The sequence below is a fragment of the Gymnoscopelus braueri genome, assembly GCF_963280865.1.
Source record: "Gymnoscopelus braueri genome assembly, chromosome: 6".
Taxonomy (NCBI): domain Eukaryota; kingdom Metazoa; phylum Chordata; class Actinopteri; order Myctophiformes; family Myctophidae; genus Gymnoscopelus; species Gymnoscopelus braueri.
Genome location: NC_137607.1, coordinates 28948659 through 28968898, shown reverse-complemented (window position 1 = coordinate 28968898; position 20240 = coordinate 28948659). Strand labels below are relative to the sequence as shown.

At 41.7% G+C, this 20240-nt stretch overlaps 1 protein-coding gene across 1 annotated transcript; it reads right to left on the bottom strand.

Annotated features, from left to right (window-relative positions):
* Positions 1-9036: 9036 nt before the first annotated feature.
* Positions 9037-10677, bottom strand: LOC308086633 (zinc finger protein RFP-like; the record flags this gene model as incomplete). The annotated part of the gene is made up of 1 exon (XM_080430257.1): positions 9037-10677. The coding sequence occupies one exon, from the start codon at positions 10675-10677 to the stop codon at positions 9052-9054; it is 1626 nt and encodes a 541-aa protein (XP_080286383.1). The 3' UTR covers positions 9037-9051.
* Positions 10678-20240: the final 9563 nt, after the last annotated feature.

The window sequence follows — 20240 nt, the reverse complement described above, 5'->3', positions numbered from 1 at the left end:
TGTCACGGAATGCTTTGTGAATGACAAATACCCCATATTACTAAACTAAAATCAACACAAAAAATAAAACTAAGCCCTGGGGGGGACAAGCAAAGCAGCAAATCTGCATACTGTAACAAAATCTTAAAAATGAAATAGAAAACAAAAACAAAAATTATAACTAAGGAAAAGTGCAAAACTATAATAACCTAGTTTTTCAATGTAGAAGGAGACAGTTTTTCATGATAACTATTGGAAAATGCAAAACTATATACTGTAATAACCTATTTTAGAAGGAGATAGTGGGATAAGTCTGAGGATCAGCCATGATGAGCAGCTGGTATTACTTTCTGGCAGCTCTTCTGAGCAGAGAACATGTGCTTGCTGGGCTTTCATTCCCCAATATTTCTCACCTCAAGCACTTTCTGTGTTGTTGGTGTTATGCAGAACATGAAGGTTTAGAAATTCCCTCTGTGCCCAAGGACAAAAACAATCCTCAGCGGTAATGTAAAAGGAAACCTGTGTCTTTTGTGTATTTCTCAGTGAAATGTTGACGTCAAATGTTTCACATGACGTGGCAGGTTTTTTGTTTGTTTGTTTGTTTTTATCACACTACATTCTTTTAGCTACTGTGACGTCACGCCGTATGACCAGGCGGAAAGGAAGCTCCGCTAGATTTGAAGGGAAGAGATTTCCAGCATACAGTTCTCATTAATGACCCAGCAGATGTCGCTATTTCTCCTCCTGCTGGCTGCAGAAGCATTAACACTCCATTCAAGCGAATGAGGTTTTGGCCGGACTTTACACTTGATTTTATTACCATAGTAAACATTTTCAATACAAGCCCCCAAATACCTGTATGTGTGTCTCAAAGAATGATTGACCTCCTCCCTTCAGAAGAATGGGATTTAGGTTGAAAATGATGTTTCCCATTAACTCTGAAGAGTATACATAACCAAAATACATTTGTGCACTCTCAGAGTTACAAATAGATCAAATTACTCTGAGAATTTTACTGTGTCTATAAACAAGGGAACCAGGGGACCTGGTACTGCCAGACCCCTAGTGGTTGAAATCTGAATGGCCGGAAATCTGAATGGTTTCTAAACTACGTCACGCTAAGCTTGGCCAATCAAAAAGAGGGACATGTAAGAAAACGTTTTCGTCCATATATGGACGAAAACGATAGCAAAAGGGGACCGACAAAGCCACATGTAGGCCTGACCCCCTGGGTCTGGCAAAAAGCATGACCATCAGTTGAAAAATAAGCATATCCTCCACCGATCTCAGAAAATTGTTATTAGAGATGTTTTTCTATACCTCCCTATGCGGATGTGCATACTTGAGTTCCAACTGTACTGACCGCTTTCTTACGTCTACACCAAATCTCTTCACTAAAAATAGCAGATCTACAATCTCACAACGTGTCGCATTGCAACACCACCCAGAACCTAAACAGCAGTAATGCATGAAGTATGAAGATGTGGAGGCCAATCAAGACCAACTGGCTATGTCAGTGCTCAAGTAGGCTTTCGAGCCAGACTGTTGACTCACACAATTTCCAAATGCTTCCGTCATAAAATCTGCGCAACAGAAGCGCTGAAAATGATTCTAGGGGTAAAGCAAATGCCCCAGCCCTCCCACCCACCACTTCTGTTTCATCTTTGCAGTCGCACAACTTTGCCCTAATTTACCGTAATTCAAATTAGTCAAAGCCTACAGTATATAGCTTGCTTCTTAGCAGAAATTCAAAAAATTAAAAATGTATTTTAAGGATATTTTTTTATATATTTTTGTGAATGGAAATTACGAACAGATGACAGCTTCCGTTTTGACATTTTGGAGATTGTGGAATAATTACTACGTGAGGCTAGTACTCAAGGGACTTAACCACTTATTCCCTTTTTACTTTGTTGACCGGTCTACTGATCTACAAGCTCATCACACGTCACGTTACAACGAGTGTTCATTCATTTAATTTGATTTAGTTTTTTTAGACCTTATTTGATATATTTTTTATACTTTGTCATATAAGTGTGGTAATTCACAGCAGTCCAATTTGTAATGTTACATCAGCTTCCCTTCTTGGTTTAATCCTATCACACTCCCAGACTTCAGTATACTTTAAATGCTATCCTCCTGATAGGTATGCTTGTGTGGTTTTTCATATATGTATGGTAATTGAAATGCTCTGATTGTGGCAAACCTGAAAAAAACATCTTTGAGCTTAAAATGCTTATGGGACTCCTAACAGATCCATGCGATTAACGGACATTTGCTGTAATCTTAATGACGTGTGTGTGTGTGTGTGTGTGTGTGTGTGTGTGTGTGTGTGTGTGTGTGTGTGTGTGTGTGTGTGTGTGTGTGTGTGTGTGTGTGTGTGTGTGTGTGCGTGCGCGTGCACACACACACACACACACACACACACACACACACACACACACACACACACACACACACACACACACACACACACACCCCCACACACACACACACACACTCATACCTGTGCAGTAAGGGAAGGTAGCAGGTGATTGCATGCCATAGATAGATATGGCATGCAATCACCGAAGTCGAAGATAGTAGATAGATAGTTTATTTGTCCCCATGGGGAAAATGGTTTGCAAGACAATCACAATTAAGGCATTTCACCCCACAACATAAAAAAAATCACCACTGGACATACAAATACCCATACACACATCGCATCGTGCAACAAATTAGGTGTATGGGGGGAAAAAGGATATAATAGTTAGGATGGACCTGACCAGCTGGACATCCTTTGTGGCCAGGAATGAGTGCTCACTCTGGCATGAAATGCATTCATTGCCTTTAGCCAGGCTTTTGCTTACAATGCAACTCCACTTGAATATGTCCTGTTCCATAATCCTCTTTAACCCCCCCAGCCCCCTCTCCCACACTCAAATTGATCCCCAGAGTTGGCCTGAGGTTTGTCTCTGCACCAGGTATTCCTATCTCCTCCCCTCTCCCTCCGAGAATTCAAACCACGTGTTCCAACGCGATAAGAGAAACAACTGTTCCCTGCAGTAACATGGGGCCATAATTGAATTGACAACACACACAGCCTTATCACACTGGTTCTCCGGGCATAGTGGGGGAAATGGCGCCCCTCACAAACCCCGGGATGGAGTAAGCGCTCCTGGGCCACCAATGAGCTCTTGACCCCTGTTGCTCGCTGGGGCACGTCCTAGCTGACAAGCGCGTCGTGTTTCATATATGGGGCGCGTGCGTGGGTATGTGTATTAGTACGTGAGTGCGCAATGTGTGTGGGTGTATGTGTGTTTGCACGTGCATGCGCAATAGCGCATGGAGCCGCGGGGCGCTTATGCATCTGCGAAGGCGTCTCATTATAGCTGCCAAATGCATGCCGTTGTGACGCGGGGTCACGGTATACACAGTGACACACACACTAAAACACACAGACAGTCCCGACCGAGGGGCACTGCAAAGGCCACACAGGCAGCGTGGAAGACATTGGAGCAAATATGACGCCACGTGCACGCGCACGCCACGAAGCTGACCTTGTCAGGGTGCCTTGGCGATGGCAGTGGGAGCCGTCCACAGCTGTCGTTTGGTTCTGACCAAGCTAATTACAGTGAGATGCAGCTGGAGGCCAACGAACAGATGCGCTCCTCGTGACACGAGGATGTAGAGAAATAGGTAGGGACAGGGAAAGACAGAAAGAGAGAGAGACGTCCAACTCGAGGAGGAAAGAGGGAGGTATAGTGAGAGGGGTCCAAGAGGAGGAGAGAGATGGATGTATGGATGGATGGATGGATGGATGGACGGACACAGAAGGGCTTTAAGCAAGAGAGAGATATAGATGACTAAAAGGAAGGAGTGTGGGCTGTTGAGGGTTAGGGGTCCGGTGAGTTCATGTTCTGCTCTCACAGGAGAGGGGTGATGCTGTGAGTCACTGTGACAGAGGCCTGGAGAGAACCATGACTACATTTTTAATGTAACGCCGGAATTTGGCGGAAGTACAGCCCAAGGAAATGATGTTGATGATGCTTTACAAATCTGTAAACATTCTCCATGAATGAAACGAGTGTTGTGATTGGTTGAAAAATATTGTTTCCGGGGGAAACACTTACGACGGAAGTCCTGCCCCTATAGACACTCTCTGCTTCAGGTCGTGACCAGGCTCTTCTCTTGGCAGATGAGTGAGGCTGGGAACGAGGCTACCGTGGGCACCTATAGGCTGGTAATCCAGCCTGACAGCGTGTCATGGGTTCGACTCCCCATGTCCTTTGCTGCATGTCACTCCCCATTTCCTCTCAGCCTACTGTCCTATCAATAAAGGCATAAAAGCCAAAAAAGTAATCTTTAAAAAGAAAGCATATATCCACACACACATAACCCACACTTGTAATGTCTGCATCTAACAAAAGTGTCCGTACAGCTGCACTGTTCACTGTTTGTGACCCCAAACCCATTGTATATGACAAATACTGTACACACACTGGGTTTGTGTACAGTAACTATATGTGGTGGACATGTACATTTACTTGAATACTGTGCTTAAGTACTGTAGTAGTTATACTGTAATACATATACCGTTGTGAAGGCACCTGTCAAGCCTCAGTCTGTCACAGTCACCGTTCAGGCTAATTGACAAGCTTGTGAACATTCAGGTGGATCACACTTCATGATTACCTTGAGAGCTTGGCATGTTTTTCTTTCTGATTGATTGATTGAATACTTTATTAGTCAGACATGTACTGTAAACAGCACGGAGGTACAGTAAGACATTTAGGCTGAAAGATTAACATAAAAGTCCCGGCGAATTGTTTCCATTGTGGTCCTATGTATTCAATTCATCAACATGCATGTAGCATAGACTATTAACACATTGATACATGTCATCAAATACAAACAACTATATGTAGAAAGGAAAGGAAGAACAGGGGCAGTGAATGACACCTCATATCGGTGGGGTATAAAATCTCCCCTTGTGGTCTTCTGATCTGTTTTTTTTCAGGCCAGTTTTGAAAGAAACCAGTAATTCACATCCTTTAATGGATGATAATAATAATAATAGCTTGAATTGATTTAGCGCCTTTCATGAACCCAAGGACGCTTTACATCAAAAACAATGAACAACCAACAAACAAACAACCAAACAAAATTACTAGGTGGGTCATGGGTTTAAGGCCGAGTAGTAGTCAAATCAGTTTGTTTTGGGAGCTCTGAAGCTTATTCGTTTTTAGTGTCATTGGGGTGTTGGAGAACCAAGAGGTGCAAGCATAATCTAATTGGCATCCAGGGCTTCAGCTAGAGTCTTGAGTGCACGTTTGCTGACAAAAGTGGAAATCCTGCCCAAAAATCATGTTCTTAGATTGACTTTCTTGATCACTTTTGATGCAATTTTTTTCACCTGTCTCCCTGTGACGTCTTTTCCTGTTCAATAATGATGATGACAGAATCTACCAGCAAGTAGTTCTGCTTTCTGATGAAGACAACGTAGATGCTGGGATTCCTCTCAGAGTCACTGGGACACAAATGTAAATGACAGGTGCTCCTGAAGATACTGTAGAGGAGTATTTTAGGCGAAACATGGCTACTCCTCTTCTTGACCACATCATCACAGAGTTTGATGCCCAATTTGCCTCCCAATCGCTGGGCTCCTAAGCCTACACACCACACACAGAACAGCAGAACAGATCAGCGCTACAAAGTTATAAAGGAGTTTGATTTAGGTGCTGTGTCCACAGACACCATTTTATGAGCGGAGGGCCGTTTCGGAATCATGTCCATAGCACTCGCACGCAAACGTGCACGGCAACACGTCGCACTGCGATGTGTTGTGAGCTTTTAGATCGGCTTAAAGTTTAGGGTTAATAAAAATAAATAAAAATATAAAATGCCATTCATAAAATCAATCCTAAAATGTTGTCATGAGGCATCAGATAAATTCAAACATGTTTTGAAAGAGAATGGACAAAAAGATTTCACTATTTCAATATTGAGTCATGTAGGCCTACTGTTGTCGTAGCCTACAGATGGACACTTCATCAGAACACAATCACTGAGAACTGTTTTAAAACACTTTCAAAACCACACTGTGTCTGTCTTTATAGAAAACCTTATTAGTCCGGCAGCCGCTGAGGTGGGGTGTGAAATGTGCTACATAGTTTTTTTTTTTATTGGTCCAAAAATGTCTATTTGACCTTTGAGCATTTTGCTGTGCTTGTACTTCCAAAAATCCATGTATTCTAGTAAAGTTACCTGATTCTGAAAAATGCTCTTTAGGTCAGCAAAGAAGGTCAGCAGTTGGGAATTTGTTATTAAGGAAGGATGGATGGATGGATGGATGGATGGATGGATGGATGGATGGATGGATGGATGGATGGATGGATGGATGGATAAATAGGGCAGTCACGATCATGATATTTTACTTGACGATTAATTGTCCTACATTTTATTGCGATATAACAATTTAATTGTGTTTTTCGCATAAAACTTTGGAACGTTTTAGGCTTCGTTAACAAAAATTCCACATGACAGATAATTTAAATATATAAAGAAATTACTGACATATTTAATAAATGTATACGTAAACTCTATTTACTATTTTTGGAAATGTTGGAAACGATTCTGACGATACTGCAAAAATAATTGTGATTACCTCAAATAATTGCAATTAGCCGATTATGTAATAATTGTGACAGGCCTATTAGCTGGGAGGGAATTCGGAAAAATCGTGCACTTGGTGACAAGTTTTTGATTTTTGGCATGGTGTTAGTTATGGGCATAAGGTTTTAAAAAAACATCGCAAGCAAGTTGGGATCGCCCCCTAGTGGTCTGCTCGCAATGATTCCAATATTAGATAGGTCAGTATATGGTTGAAAATCCAAATAATTGATAGAAAATATTTTTCAATGGATTCTGTTACTATTGGGCATGCTAAAAAGCATACTAAAAATCCAGGAAAATCTTAGTTGTGGAAAGGCATTATTTTCAAGATGGCGTCCACGATGGCTGCCGGGAGCTTAAAATGGCTATAAGCTGGGAGGGAATATGTAAAACATCATACAAATTTTGCACTTGGTGACTAGCTTTAGATTTTTAGCATGGTGTTAGGAATGGGCATAAGGTTTTCAAAAACAAGTTGGGATCGCCCCCTGTTTGCATTCTGTCTACACTACTGATACCAAAATTACTGATGTGGTTGCCGTGACAACCGTGGAAGTGCAGCTTAAACCACTGGCCCCGGACCCATTGGGGGTCCTTGAAGGGATTCCAGGGGGTCCTCAACAAAATGAGTTAATCTAGCATCAAATTAGTTTAACAACTTTAACTCTATTCCATACTTGGCTGTGTGAAAATAGCAGCTCTACAAGCTCACAACATGTCGCAATGTGACACATTGTGAGCTTGTAGATCTGCTATTTCCCCCCAAAATCATGGAAAGGTGTGGCGATTTTGCATTTTAAAACAACTCAAATCTTATATGGGGGTCCCTGGCACAACATATTATATCAGATGGGAGTCCACGGCCAAATACACATACATGTTGGTGTCCTCCTGTCCTTGACATGAAAAAGTTTGAGAACCACTGAATTAAACAGTATAAGAGCTGGCCAGACGGGTCAGATTGATATTGTTACTAGTATTATAAATGTATGATTTGTTTGTTTTCCTTGAACACTCTGTTGTGAGCTTTTATGCTATAGGCCTACCAGTGGATTGTAAAATATGTTGTGTCCAAAGCACACCAATGGACAAGTCCAAATCTAAAAGGCACACCTGAATTGATAGAGAAAACAGCCGATCTACAAGCTCAAAAGAGCTTAAAGATCGGCTGTTTTCGCTTTAGAAAATAAAAATCAGATAAAAACCTTAATGTTTACATTATTTTCTCTTATTCTTTAAGTGTTTCCCAACCAACGGATCGGGAACCATTTTTCTGGGTCAAGGAAAATATATATTTTTTCACATTGGCTATGCTTTTTTTTCCCCCTCAGATTTTAAAAATAAAATTTAAATAATTATCAGAAATTCTAAAAAAAAAATGTGTCCCTAAAATCACAAGACAAATCCATACATTTAAAAAACTTTGAATAAATAGTGAAAATAAGATACCACGTCCATATTGGCGGTCATCCAAAGTAAATTATAATGGGTTTAATTGGTTAATGTATGTCTTGTAATAATAATCCAAATCTGCAAAGTAACTAGTAACTAAAGTTTTCAGATGATTGTAGTGCGGATTGTAGTGCAAGAACAATATTTGGGTCTGAGATGGAGTAGAAGTATCAAAAATGGAAATCCTCAAGTAAATAAAAAAAGTTCTTGAGTAAATGTACTTAGTTACTTTCCACCACTGATGCAACTTCCTTGCTCTTATTTTTTTTAACCCTGAACCAGTTTGATAACTGAATATTGAACAAATGTTTACCAGAGAGGAAGTGTAGCCCACGTTATTAAAGTTAATAACAATGAGAGTTATTCTTTAAAGTTTATTTTTGCACTACAAAGTGAGTAAAGTTCAAGCAGTGTAGGCTACATGCATTGCAAATAATTTAAATTTGTGATTTCTAGTAAATAATTACATTTTCATCTGGTGTAATTGATAACATGCAGCTACATAAAGAACCAATCATTAACATCAGTGTGACATGTTCTGAACTTGTAAATCTGCTATTTGCGAATAGCTCAAAGTACAAAGTAGGATAAGTGGTTGATCAAAATAAATGCTTCAATAGAGAACTCATTTACCATATTAGACTCACGTTGTACTTCATATGTCAAATTAATTTGTTGTGTTTCAATAAAATACATCTATTAAGAACAACAGTTAAATGTCTTGATTTGAAATTACAGTTAAATTAACCTTGCTTTATACACATGTGTTGTCTTAACAACTTAAACTAGATATATTTAGATAACGGGTTCCCTCAGGGCTCTGTACTAGGTCTGTTAGTATTTCCTTCTATACCAAATATCTTTACCGAAAATAGCCACAATAAACTTTATCCCCGAATGTTCGTACCAGAATAGGGACTCTTAAAACTAACATGTTCATGTAAAGCTGAGGATTAAATTAATCTAAACTGTGTGACTGACAGGAGAAATGATCAGAGGAGCAGCGTTTGTACCACAAACGTTGCCATATGGATTAAAGAATGGATAGAGTTTGTCAGTGAAGGTGCATCCAGTGAAAGAGTAGAGATGAACTCTGGTCTCCACATCATAAAAGGAGACCAGACCCTCCTCATAATCCACAAACACTCCTACTTTCTGGAGCTTCTCTCGGACAGGGAGGAGTACCTCCCAGGCAGCATTAGCCTTGAACTCATTTCCGTTCCTCAACATTATAGTCCAGTAACCGTTGTTGGGACTCCGTGTGTTTGAATCCATCCTGTTGCAGGACTCTGTGGCCACTCCTAAACTCCACCAGGTCTTCCCTTTAACTTTAACGGCATAATAAAACCTTCCCGAGGAGAAGCTTTGTCTTCCTAAGACACTGGGAGAAATAAAGAATCTCTTTTTGTTTTCTGGGAGATTCTTCTTTATGCCTCCATATTGCACTTGTTTTCCATCCTCAGACAGGATGAGGGAGGTATTAGCTGTATCGGGGTCCAGAGTTACATCCACTGCATATCGCTGTCTCCTCCCCAGCTCATCACTCAGCTTCTCCATCTCCTGGCTGAGTGTCTTCTCCAGCTGAGCCACAGCTGTCCACACTGTCTCCACATATGAAGACTGATGGACATTGACCTTTGTCCAGTCCTTGGTGGGTGGAGGGGTGTTGATGGATGTGAAGTTTTGGAGGAGGTGGAGGTGGTCTTCAGTGTGTGAGAGCTGCTTCAGCTCAGAGCTTCTCTTCTTTAACTCAGTGATTTCCTGTTCCAGCTCTTTAATGAAGCCATCAGCCTGTTTCTCTGTTGTTTTCTGCTTCTTTTCAATCACATCAATGAGCTCAGCCTGGCTTCTCTCAATACAGCCGATCATAGCAGTGAAGACCTGCACACAGTCTAAAATCTTTGTATGTATCTGTATCTTTGAGTGTTTGACCTTCTTAATCTTCACTTGTCTCTCCTGGATCATCTGCTGAACTTCAGCCTCTGTCTTTCCCAGCTCAGCCTTCTTTCCTTCACATTCCTCTTCCAAAGATACAACCTGATGAGACTTGTGGTCTGACTCAGTGCAGAACTGACAAACACACATGTGGTCAGTCTTACAGAACAGCTCCAGTGGTTTGTCATGTTTCTTACACATATAATTTTCCAGGTTCTTTACAGGGTAGATTAGTTTGTGAGGTTTTAAGGCTGTTAATCTCTGATGAAGTTCTAGGTGAGTCTCACAGTAGGAGATCAGACACACCAGGCAGGACTTCAGGGCCTTGACCTTGGTCTCAGTACAGACGTCACAGGAGACTTCAAGTGGATTAGCAGGTTCTTGGTTTGTGCTGGAAGTTTGTTTCAGCTGCTTTGACTTCCTGAACTGATCAGCCATCTCTGAGAGAACTTTATTAACAGATAATTCCGGTTTCCTATAGAAGTTTTGATTACATATTGGACACTTACACACATCAGTACTGTCCCAGTGATGAGTGATACAGGTGTTGCAGTAGTTGTGTCCACATGGAGTGGTGATTGGATCAGTGAACACATCCAGACAGATAGAACACAGGAACAGCTCTTCAGAATGGAGATTGCTGGCGGACGCCATTTCTGCACAATAAAGTATAAAGTATCAATTGTTGTTCTTGAATGATTACATTAAACCTACAAAGTTGCATAATGACATATTGCATAATACAGTAGGACATAAATGGTATTGACAAACCCAATGCAGACACACCAAAAACAACTATAAATGTAAACATGTTTTAAAAGTTGTTCTAACTCAAGTGGCAAAGTTCACACCACAGCTAACGATAGTGATGAACGATATATCGTTAGACTTACTTTCAGAATGATTTGGTGAACAGTAAACACTGACAACCAATGAAAATACATCTGAATTTACAAGGCATCAAACAGGAGTTTTTTTTGCCCTACTGCCGTTCGGGCAAGTGGAGTTAGCTTTCAGGTTGCACGACTGCCAGACCAGTGCGTTCTGTCTTCATTAAATAGTGTTAGCGTGTTGCCTATATTGTATTCATGAAGAGCAATAGGCCTACTACCTTTTTACAACAAGCAGTTGTGCTCATTCTGTTTGTGTGACTGAGTGACTGTATCACCACTCTGCAGTTAAAGATTGGATTTAACATTAATGTGTTTTACAAGCGCTTGAAGGGATATTTCACTTTTTATTTTTTAAATGGGTAATTTTATTGTCTACTCAGGCTTTTGTGAACACCCCGAACAGTTTTTAAGATTGTAACTGATGTTCATTGTAACTTCAAACTCCATTTTAACGTTAGATTATTCGGAAACACCCGTCCTTGGTTCTGGTGACTGATACTGTCCTTTTAATACGTGAGGGTGCCGTGTTTTTTCAATAACCTTTTTCATTTATTTTTAATATTTTATGGGATTTTCTTTTTTAAATACTATAAAAAAACGAATCGAAAAAACACCGCCCCTCACTTATTAGGAGGAGGGCAGGATGAGTCACCAGAACCAAGGACGTGTGTTTTTGATGAATCTAACATGTTAAAAATGGAGTTTGAAGTTATAATGGGTTTGTGTAGGAAGGGGGCGTGTCTGATAAAATTAATATCTACATACTGAATCAAGCGACTTAAAAACTATCTGGGGGGCTCACAAAAGCCTGAGTAGACTTTTTAAGTGAAATATCCTTTTAAATTGTCCCATATCTTTTGTAGCCTACATAGGCTAGTGTTTGTATTTGTTGATGACATGTATAATTGTGTTAATGTTTTTATGTTATGTTAATGAATCGAATACTTAGGACCACAATGGAAACAAGTCCCCAGGACTTTTTTGTGTTTTCCTTTTAGCATTAAGGTGTAGGCTACCACGTGCTTTTTACACAAATACAAGTCAGGTGGGCACTAGGGACATCATTTTTTAGATGACTGGGCACCTGGATGAGTGGGTATTAGGATTTGTGTCTAAGTGTTTTTTAACTTTACATAGCATGCTGCTTTGTTTTTGGTAAGTGATATTTAACCCACCGTTTTTTAAACCCCCAAACACAACACAACAACGAGGTCAAAAGTACAATATCCTCCTATAATTTGACGAACCTCTGTAGCCGCGGTGAGAGCAAAAAATGTGAGAGCAAATATGTGTGCCCGGTTCTCCTCAGTGGCTGGAGCTATTGATCTGCATTTGCACACAGCCAATGACCATTACCATCTCAACGCAACTGCGAAGCCCGTTTTTTTTTACGGGGGCCTGCGCACTTCACCGGGTATGGTTAGTAAGACTTAATTTAGCAAAATAGTACTGAGGTCAAAATTACATTATAACAGGGTTTCAAAGTACAATATAAGAGTGCAACAACTGGATTGATGGCCGCTTTGGAAGCCAGAGCATTGGAGCGTTTACAAACGTGCCATCAGGACCAACAACGATGTTGAAGGTTGGCATAACCGTCTGAACCGAAAGGCACAGCGTGGAAACGTGCAGTTGTACCTCCTGGTGAAACTGCTGAATAATAAAGCAAGCCGAATCCCCATTAAGCTCCAGCTTGTCTCAGAAGACAAGCTACACCGGCTTTTTAGTTCAGTAATTTTTTCCCCTCTATTTTATAACAGTAGGCTACACTTTATCTCCATGTTTTATATCATTTTATAGTGTACTGTTCTATATTTTTAACAGTAGACTACTATATATTTTTTCCCATCATTTTATAGTGTACTGTTTAGCTATGTTTAAAAAAATCTGGTATCCTTAATTATTTTTGCTATTTTATCATTTTCCCAATTTGTTCTATTTTTAACAGTACTTCTATTTTTTGGCAAATACACTCTCATATCGATGGCCAAAATGCAAAACCTCCTAAGTGCAAATTTCATGATTTTCGGATTTCACTGTGGATGAGGACTATAGGCTATGCTGCACATGCTCAGTCTGTCTGCAAGATAGTCCCGCCCCTCATTTTGTCAGAAAAAGTCATTTGACTAAAACCTCCTATCTTGTTCAGTGCCAATTAGTGCTAAAATGTTGAAGCGCAAAACCTCTTATCTGCACCAGAACTAGTTGAGCAGCAGACAGAGCTGAAACTTGGGAATTCTATGTTATGTAGACCGTCTAAATGTCTTTCAGTTTGTAGTAATCAATTATTTTCAAAATAAAAAAGTGTCTTCCACCCTTACTAGTTAAGTATTTGTTAGTAACTGTCAAGTTAATTGCATTGCCTTGTTGATTGCTAATGATTAGTGTCAGGTGGTGAAACTTTTATCACACCAAGAGTGTGAGTTGATCAAAAATGTTAATGGTATTACTTGTTACAGTACTGTAGAATGTCTTGATCTCAAAATGAGCATAAAAATTGCATTATTTAACAACATAATGTTTGTTTGTAAGCCTAACTATTTCTAGGTAAAAACCTCCTATGTGCATCTATGTAGATAGGAGGTCATTTTTAGGTATAGATAGGAGGTTTTGGCATTGAACATTTTGAACTTGTGGTTAGAGGTTGTCATTGCTGCTTAGATGTGAACGTCCATGTCATGATTTTTTAATAATTGCAGATCAAAATCACACGTGAACACCGTGGCAGCCAACAAACCTGTGAGAATATTGTGGTGTGTTGGTTGGAGGGTATAGGGTATGGGGGTGGGATGGGGTTTGGAGTTATGGGGTGTGGGAGGTGTGGGGTGGCGGTTGGGGGGTTATGGGGTGGGGGGTGCATGAGGGTTTGGGTGGGTTGGGTTTGGGGGTTGTGATGTGCTGGTTGGGGGCATGGAGATCGGGGGTTCTGGGAGTGGGGGTAATGGGTTGGGTGGGATTTGAGGGTATGAGGGTATGGAGTGGGATGGGGTTTTGAGTTATGGGGGTTGAGAGGTGTGGGCTGGCAGTTGGGGGGTATGGGATTTGTGGGAGTGGGGGAGTATTGCAGGTGGTGGAGTTGGGGGTATAGGGTATGGAGGGGATTATGTTGAGGGGGGCATAGGCCAGTTAGGCCGGATCATATAGGATTGGGTCTTTGCGATGCGATGCAAGAGTGTGGTCTAGCCAACACCAACTCGGGACTCCTGAAGTGGGATGGGGGTTTGAGTTATGGAGGCGGAGATGTGTGGGCTGGCAGTTGGGGGGATGGGGTTTGTGGGAGTGGGGGAGTATTGCAGGTGGTGGAGTTGGGGGTATAGGGTATGGGGGGGGGGGGGTATGGTCTAGCCAACACCAACTCAGGACTCCTGAATCGCTGCCCTCCACACTCTCCTATCTAGCATCAGGGTCTTGATCAGGGTCTTGAGCTCTACAGTGTTGTTAGCTAAGCTGTTACGCCGAAGTTCATCTACGTAGGGTGGTGCACTCATTGTCTTTCCTGGCTTTGCCCTGGGTTGGCTCCCATAGTGTCAGTTTGCTTGCCACTAGTTATGGGTGCCTGACGCAGTGCCCTGCCTCATCCTTCTCTCTCTGACTTTGTCTGTGACCCATGGTAAGTTACCGTAGAGGACCACATTTCTGATGTGGTCCGTCCATGTGACTAGTGCCATTCGTAGCATTCTTGTGTAGACTCCATCCAAGGCCCTTTCCTGTTGTGCTGTGACGGTCCATGTCTCAGCCCCATACAGCAGTACTGACACTGTAGCTATACGAACAGCCGCCTCTTGAGGTCTTCTCCCATGTCTGATTTCCACACTCTCCTCATCCCATGCAAGGCATTCTAGTCAAGTACCCCCTGGACCTTCAGGTCCTATTCCATTGAAGCAGTCCAGGCCCAAGTTATTTGAAGTCCTGGACTGCCTCGAGTAGCTTGTCTCCATCATTTGAACCATCTTCTCAGGAACTCAGTAGGCCCAGAGAATGTTCATCAGTTTCCCCCGGTGGATGGTGCCAAAAGCCTTTTGGAAGTCATGAAGGTGATCACCACTGAAAGATTCCGCTCCCTTACTCCTTCCAGTATCCTCCTCAGCACCAGTATCTGCCCGCCTGCTGTTCGCTCCGGGCGGAAGCCGTTCTGCGAGTTTCTCAGTACAGGGTCTGAGATGGGTCTAAAACCTGCGACTTGTGAGCTCAGGCTAATGCCTTGGAGGTGTCTGTCTTGATGAGGTCGCCTGACTTTGGTACTGGATTGATGATCATTTTGCGCCACAGCTTCGGCAGCTCGCTAGACGTGTGTGCTTGATAAAATCCAACACCACCTCGTCTATGGGCACATACATCACTCCATCCTCCCTGCAGCTCTTGCCTCACTTGATAGTAGCCTTGGCCCTCTGGTACTCATCCATGGTGAATGATCTGTCTTCCATGACCTTCCCATACCAGACGGGAACATCGGATCATCCTCTTCTTCGGTTGAAGGAGGATTTCCTAGGAGTGTTTTGAAGTGCTGGTACCATGTTTCAACTCGTTCCTCTGCGCTTTCTCCCCAGAAGTCTGAGAAGAGCTTCTGCCAGAAACGTCATTGTTGTTTCAGTTGCATACACGTGGTATAGCTCCTCCTTCTTCCGCTTATATTCCTCCCTCAGACCCTCTCCCTTTTGGTCAGCGACAAAGTCCCTGTGTGCTGCTCTCATCTCCTCCCTGGCTTTGGTGATTCTAGGGTCAAGGCATCCGTCTTTCCTCCTTGCTTATAGGCTCTTTAAGACATTCAATGATCTTACATACTATTCCACTGTCCACACTGGACACAAGGTTGGTGATCCAGTTGTATGAGTTAGGGGAGTTGGAGGGCATGAGGGTTTAGGTGGGTGGGGTTTGGGGCATGTGGTGTGCTGGTTGGGGGGAATGGGGGTTGTGGGAGTGGGGAGGTATTTCAGGTGGTGGAGTTGGGGGGTAGAGAGTATAGGGGGGATTATGTCGAGGGGTGCTTGGGCCAGTTGTTTTGTAGTCCACCTAATTGTATTCCTGTTGTCCTTTTTGTAAATTTTATTTGTAAGCACTTTTATTTTAGGTTCTTGCTGGGGACTGTTCTTAGCACATTTTTTGTGAGCATTGCCCTGCAAACTTTTTTTTTTTTGTTGAATAAAATAAAAAAGCATTCAATGCAACTCAGTGGTGTGTTCTACCGTGTTACGCTGTATACAGTGCAGATTTTTTGGGGAAAAAGCGTATACAGTCTACCATTTAATCCATTGAAAACGCGCTAGCGTATACCCACGACCACGCGCATCTCGTGCAGGGAATGATTATCGTATACCTCCGGGAAAAAAACTAGACCACACCACTGATGCAACTGTTTGCAGCTGTAAATGTATGTATTTACAGCCAGTATTATTTGTCATTATTTAGTTATGCAATCACTTAACATTGAAGTGTAAAAGCTCCTATCTGCAGAATTATCCAGGAAAAGTGGGGAAAAACCTCCTATCTGCATTTGCTATATGAAATAAGTGTAATTAACATATAATAATGTAATATAGTCCAGACATCCAGAAACGGTGTATTATGTGATGGGTTTCATAAAAAAATAGCATTGTGCAAAAAAAATACAACATTTTGTAGTTTTCTTTTTCATTTTCCCAACAATGAACATTTTTCAGATAGGAGGTTTTGCGTTTTGGCCATCGATATTGTACTTTGAAACTATAGCCTAGTGTAATTTTGAGTACTATTCTGTCAAATAAACATTACACAGAAAATGCGTTTTCAGTGCTCTCTCCTGATTGGCTTAAATGTTGTCACCTACCTAAAAATTTACTATATTCTGTTTACTAAAGAGCTGGAGAGACCCCTGTGACCGAACAAACGCTCTGTAGCAATGATTACTATCAGAATATAGTACTTTAACCTTTTTACCAATACAAACACACTAACACTTTTAGGCCAGTAAGCCTGTAGGCCAGTAGCTTATAAACCTAGAAAAGGAAACCCAAACAACAACACAATGACAAATTACTGACATGAAATATACACAAAAACTATAAAACAAATCAGAAATATATACATGTATCGTCATGTAAATACGCTCTCAATTCTTACCGTCAGTCTCTTGGAGCTCGCAATGGAAAAATGACAAACGCAGCAATAACACCCTGGTAACTAGTAACACTGGCGCATGTGTGGAACACTTTGTCCTGTTTAGTGAGCATCCACTGTATTTATATGGGTTTGGTCTACCCATATGGATGTATCCTTCTGTTGGTTAATCGTGTGACTTCAATGTGGAAACACGGCCTTTAGCACTGCAGTAGCCACGTACCACAGCTCTTCATCTGACCTAATCAATCAACAGGCCCTCATGTGACACTCAGGTGACATGTGTAAAGTCCACTGCTTTGCTGTGGCTTTTAGAATTTGTATATTTGTACTTAGTTCCATCTGTCTAGTGTCAGGAAGGTGTTAAAGCAGACATTTCTTCTTGGAAATGAATACATATTACCTGCCATCACCGTAGCTAATGGAACAGGAGCAGATGTCAAAGGAAGAAAGAAAGGCCAATTTGTGTTTCTGATTATTGTGCGTGCGTGCGTGTGTGCGTGTGTGTGTGTGTGTGTGTGTGTGTGTGTGTGTGTGTGTGTGTGTGTGTGTGTGTGTGTGTGTGTGTGTGTGTGTGTGTGTGTGGAGGTGTTGTCTATAGACGAATCCACAGAAGCGCTGCCTGTAGGCAGCCATAGCTGCGGTGTCCGCACCGCGACACCGTGACACCGCAGCTATGGCTGCCTACAGGCAGCGCTTCTGTGGATTCGTCTCTACTTTGACTCATGTAATGGGGTTGTGTCCACCACTGGTTATTAATCTGCTGTAAACCATCAGTATGGAATGTTTATCTTCTAGAAATTCTTTAAAAGGAGATCTTATACCTGAAAAGAAAATTATGTGAAGAGACTGTTGCCAGTAAGGATTATTTCATTTTGAAGTTGAACCATTGCTTTTAAAACAAGTTTGTAAATTAACTGTGTGTTCATATCTGATTCAGTGCTTGAAGTTGCATTTCTCATTGGAACTTCCCTTTTAGCACATGGGTGTAAAACTCCTGGAATGTGCAGCTGTAGTTCACCTCCTAAAACACAGCTGAAGCGCTTCCTTTTATCGGCCAGGGCTTCCGCTAGCTTTTGTCTCTCGACAAAACCTTTTTGTGACATGGCCGCTTCAATGATACCTAAGTAGTCATGCAAAATAGTTGTCATGTAATTGCGTGCTTGCTTGGGCAGTGATGTCCACTTTGTTGTGAGGATCTATTGTCACTGGGACTTACGCCTCTACAGGACAGCGCTGGCCTCGAATAAAAAACATGGGGCCCGATTCATTAGGCTGGTTGTAAATAGCGTGTAAATAAAGTGACTAAAGGAGGGTGTATTTTCTCTAAGCAAAACCCGACGTGCAATTCACAAAGGGGTGTGTAAATCCCTGATATGTGCGGATCAGAGTCGTTCCTCATTTTTGCCTGAAGGTCAGAGGCGCGTTCATGTGGAAGATCCCACCCATTTAACCCTTTAAGACCTGAGGCGATTCTTAAAAATGTTTTCTAAATCCTAACAGTTTTTGAAGATTTTTCAAAAATAGCAGATCTACAAGTTCATAGCGCGGCACTCGGTGCCGCGCTATGAACTTGTATATCTGCTATTTTTGAATAGCCAAAGAAATCTAAAGTGATACAGATGCGTTCCAGGTCTTAATGGGTTAAGACCATAAAGCTGTTTACACTCAAAATATGGGTGTAAACAGCCTAGTGAATCGGGCCATTGTCCTTTGACCTTTGCTCAAGTTTCATGTCTCAGATTTCATGTCTTAGATTGATTATGAGCTTGAAAATCACTCATCCCTCAATCACTTAATCACTCATTCCCCTCAACTCCCCCTCAAAGCACTGTGTCAATCAAAAAGATTCTCTACAAAAACATCATGTATGTCTGGAGTTCACAGGGCACTCCTTCACCATCCTCTTATTTTGCAAAACACTTCCAAAGTGCTGATGGGCAGCTGTCTTCTGCAAGGGACAAAAAGTCACTTTTGGCAGCAGGCCAGCAATCGTGAAGCCGTTTGACAGCTGGCCACAAAATGAGCCACCAGAAAATCAAAAATGCCCTTCAGTTCTGTCTTGGACTCGTTTACGGATGATGAAAAGTGGTTGTATATTTTTTATAACTCCGCTCTCGATGTCCACTTTAACCTTGCCACCTGAATTCCACCTGCAATTATAGAGAATGTGCACCATTCTTGTCTTTAACTTTTTATACCCAGATTTATGTACCCATAGTTCATGCTGACATAATGTAGAGACACACGTTCTAACCCCAGGCTGCTCTCCCCAAGCCTCAGAATGACATGGTTAAATATTGCATCTGAGTTGTCCTTGTGGTCGTCGTAAAAGTCCAACAATTTGTTCTGCACACCAAGCTCTGGGTTGTAAAATCGCACTGCTAGTGGGAATAACTTGCTGTGGTTTAACGCTTCAGATGCAATCTATGTATGAATATATTTATGCACAATATATGTTTGAATATGAATTCCAATCTGGCTTCAGAACATCCCACTCCACTGACACATGCCTACTGTATTTGACCGACTACATCAAACGCGAGGTAGACTCTGCATACTGCGGCATGGTCATGCTGGACCTCCAAAAGGCATTTGACACAGTCAATCATTCAATTCTACTGAATAAGCTAAAGCCGATTGGATCCTCCATTCCAGAGCAATGGCCGTTTGAATGTTGCTTTTATTTTTACACTTTAAAACAACAGAAATCCGATATAAATTGACTTTTGCAAATCCTTTAACAGTCTCGCTAGAGGAGATTTCAACCTCATGTAGCGAGACTTCCGGTGGGGCGCATTCAAGACAATCACGTTGCATAGTGTTCTGTCACTATGAACGTCAGATCAACAAAAAATAGAAAAAAAAGCTACCACTCATCCTATGATATCAAAACATCATAGAAAAGGTAAGAAAACCGTGGGGCAAAATTCCCCTTTAATGTCTGACTGTACCTTGTGCTGTTTACATTTCTGACTAATAAAGTATTCAATCAATCAAATCATTCAATCGTTTTTTATCATGTATGTATGTATACTGTATGTATGAACTGTACATGTATATATGCATGCATGCAACCCTGTCTCTCCACATATCTGAAGAACCGTTCATCAGACTGACTTCACTTGGTAGGTGTATTGCTGAGGACCCAAGGAAGTGAAGTCGATCAGACTAGTGGTTCTTCAGAACCAGCCAACTTCGAGTGATGCATTTCAATTGGCACCACAGAGT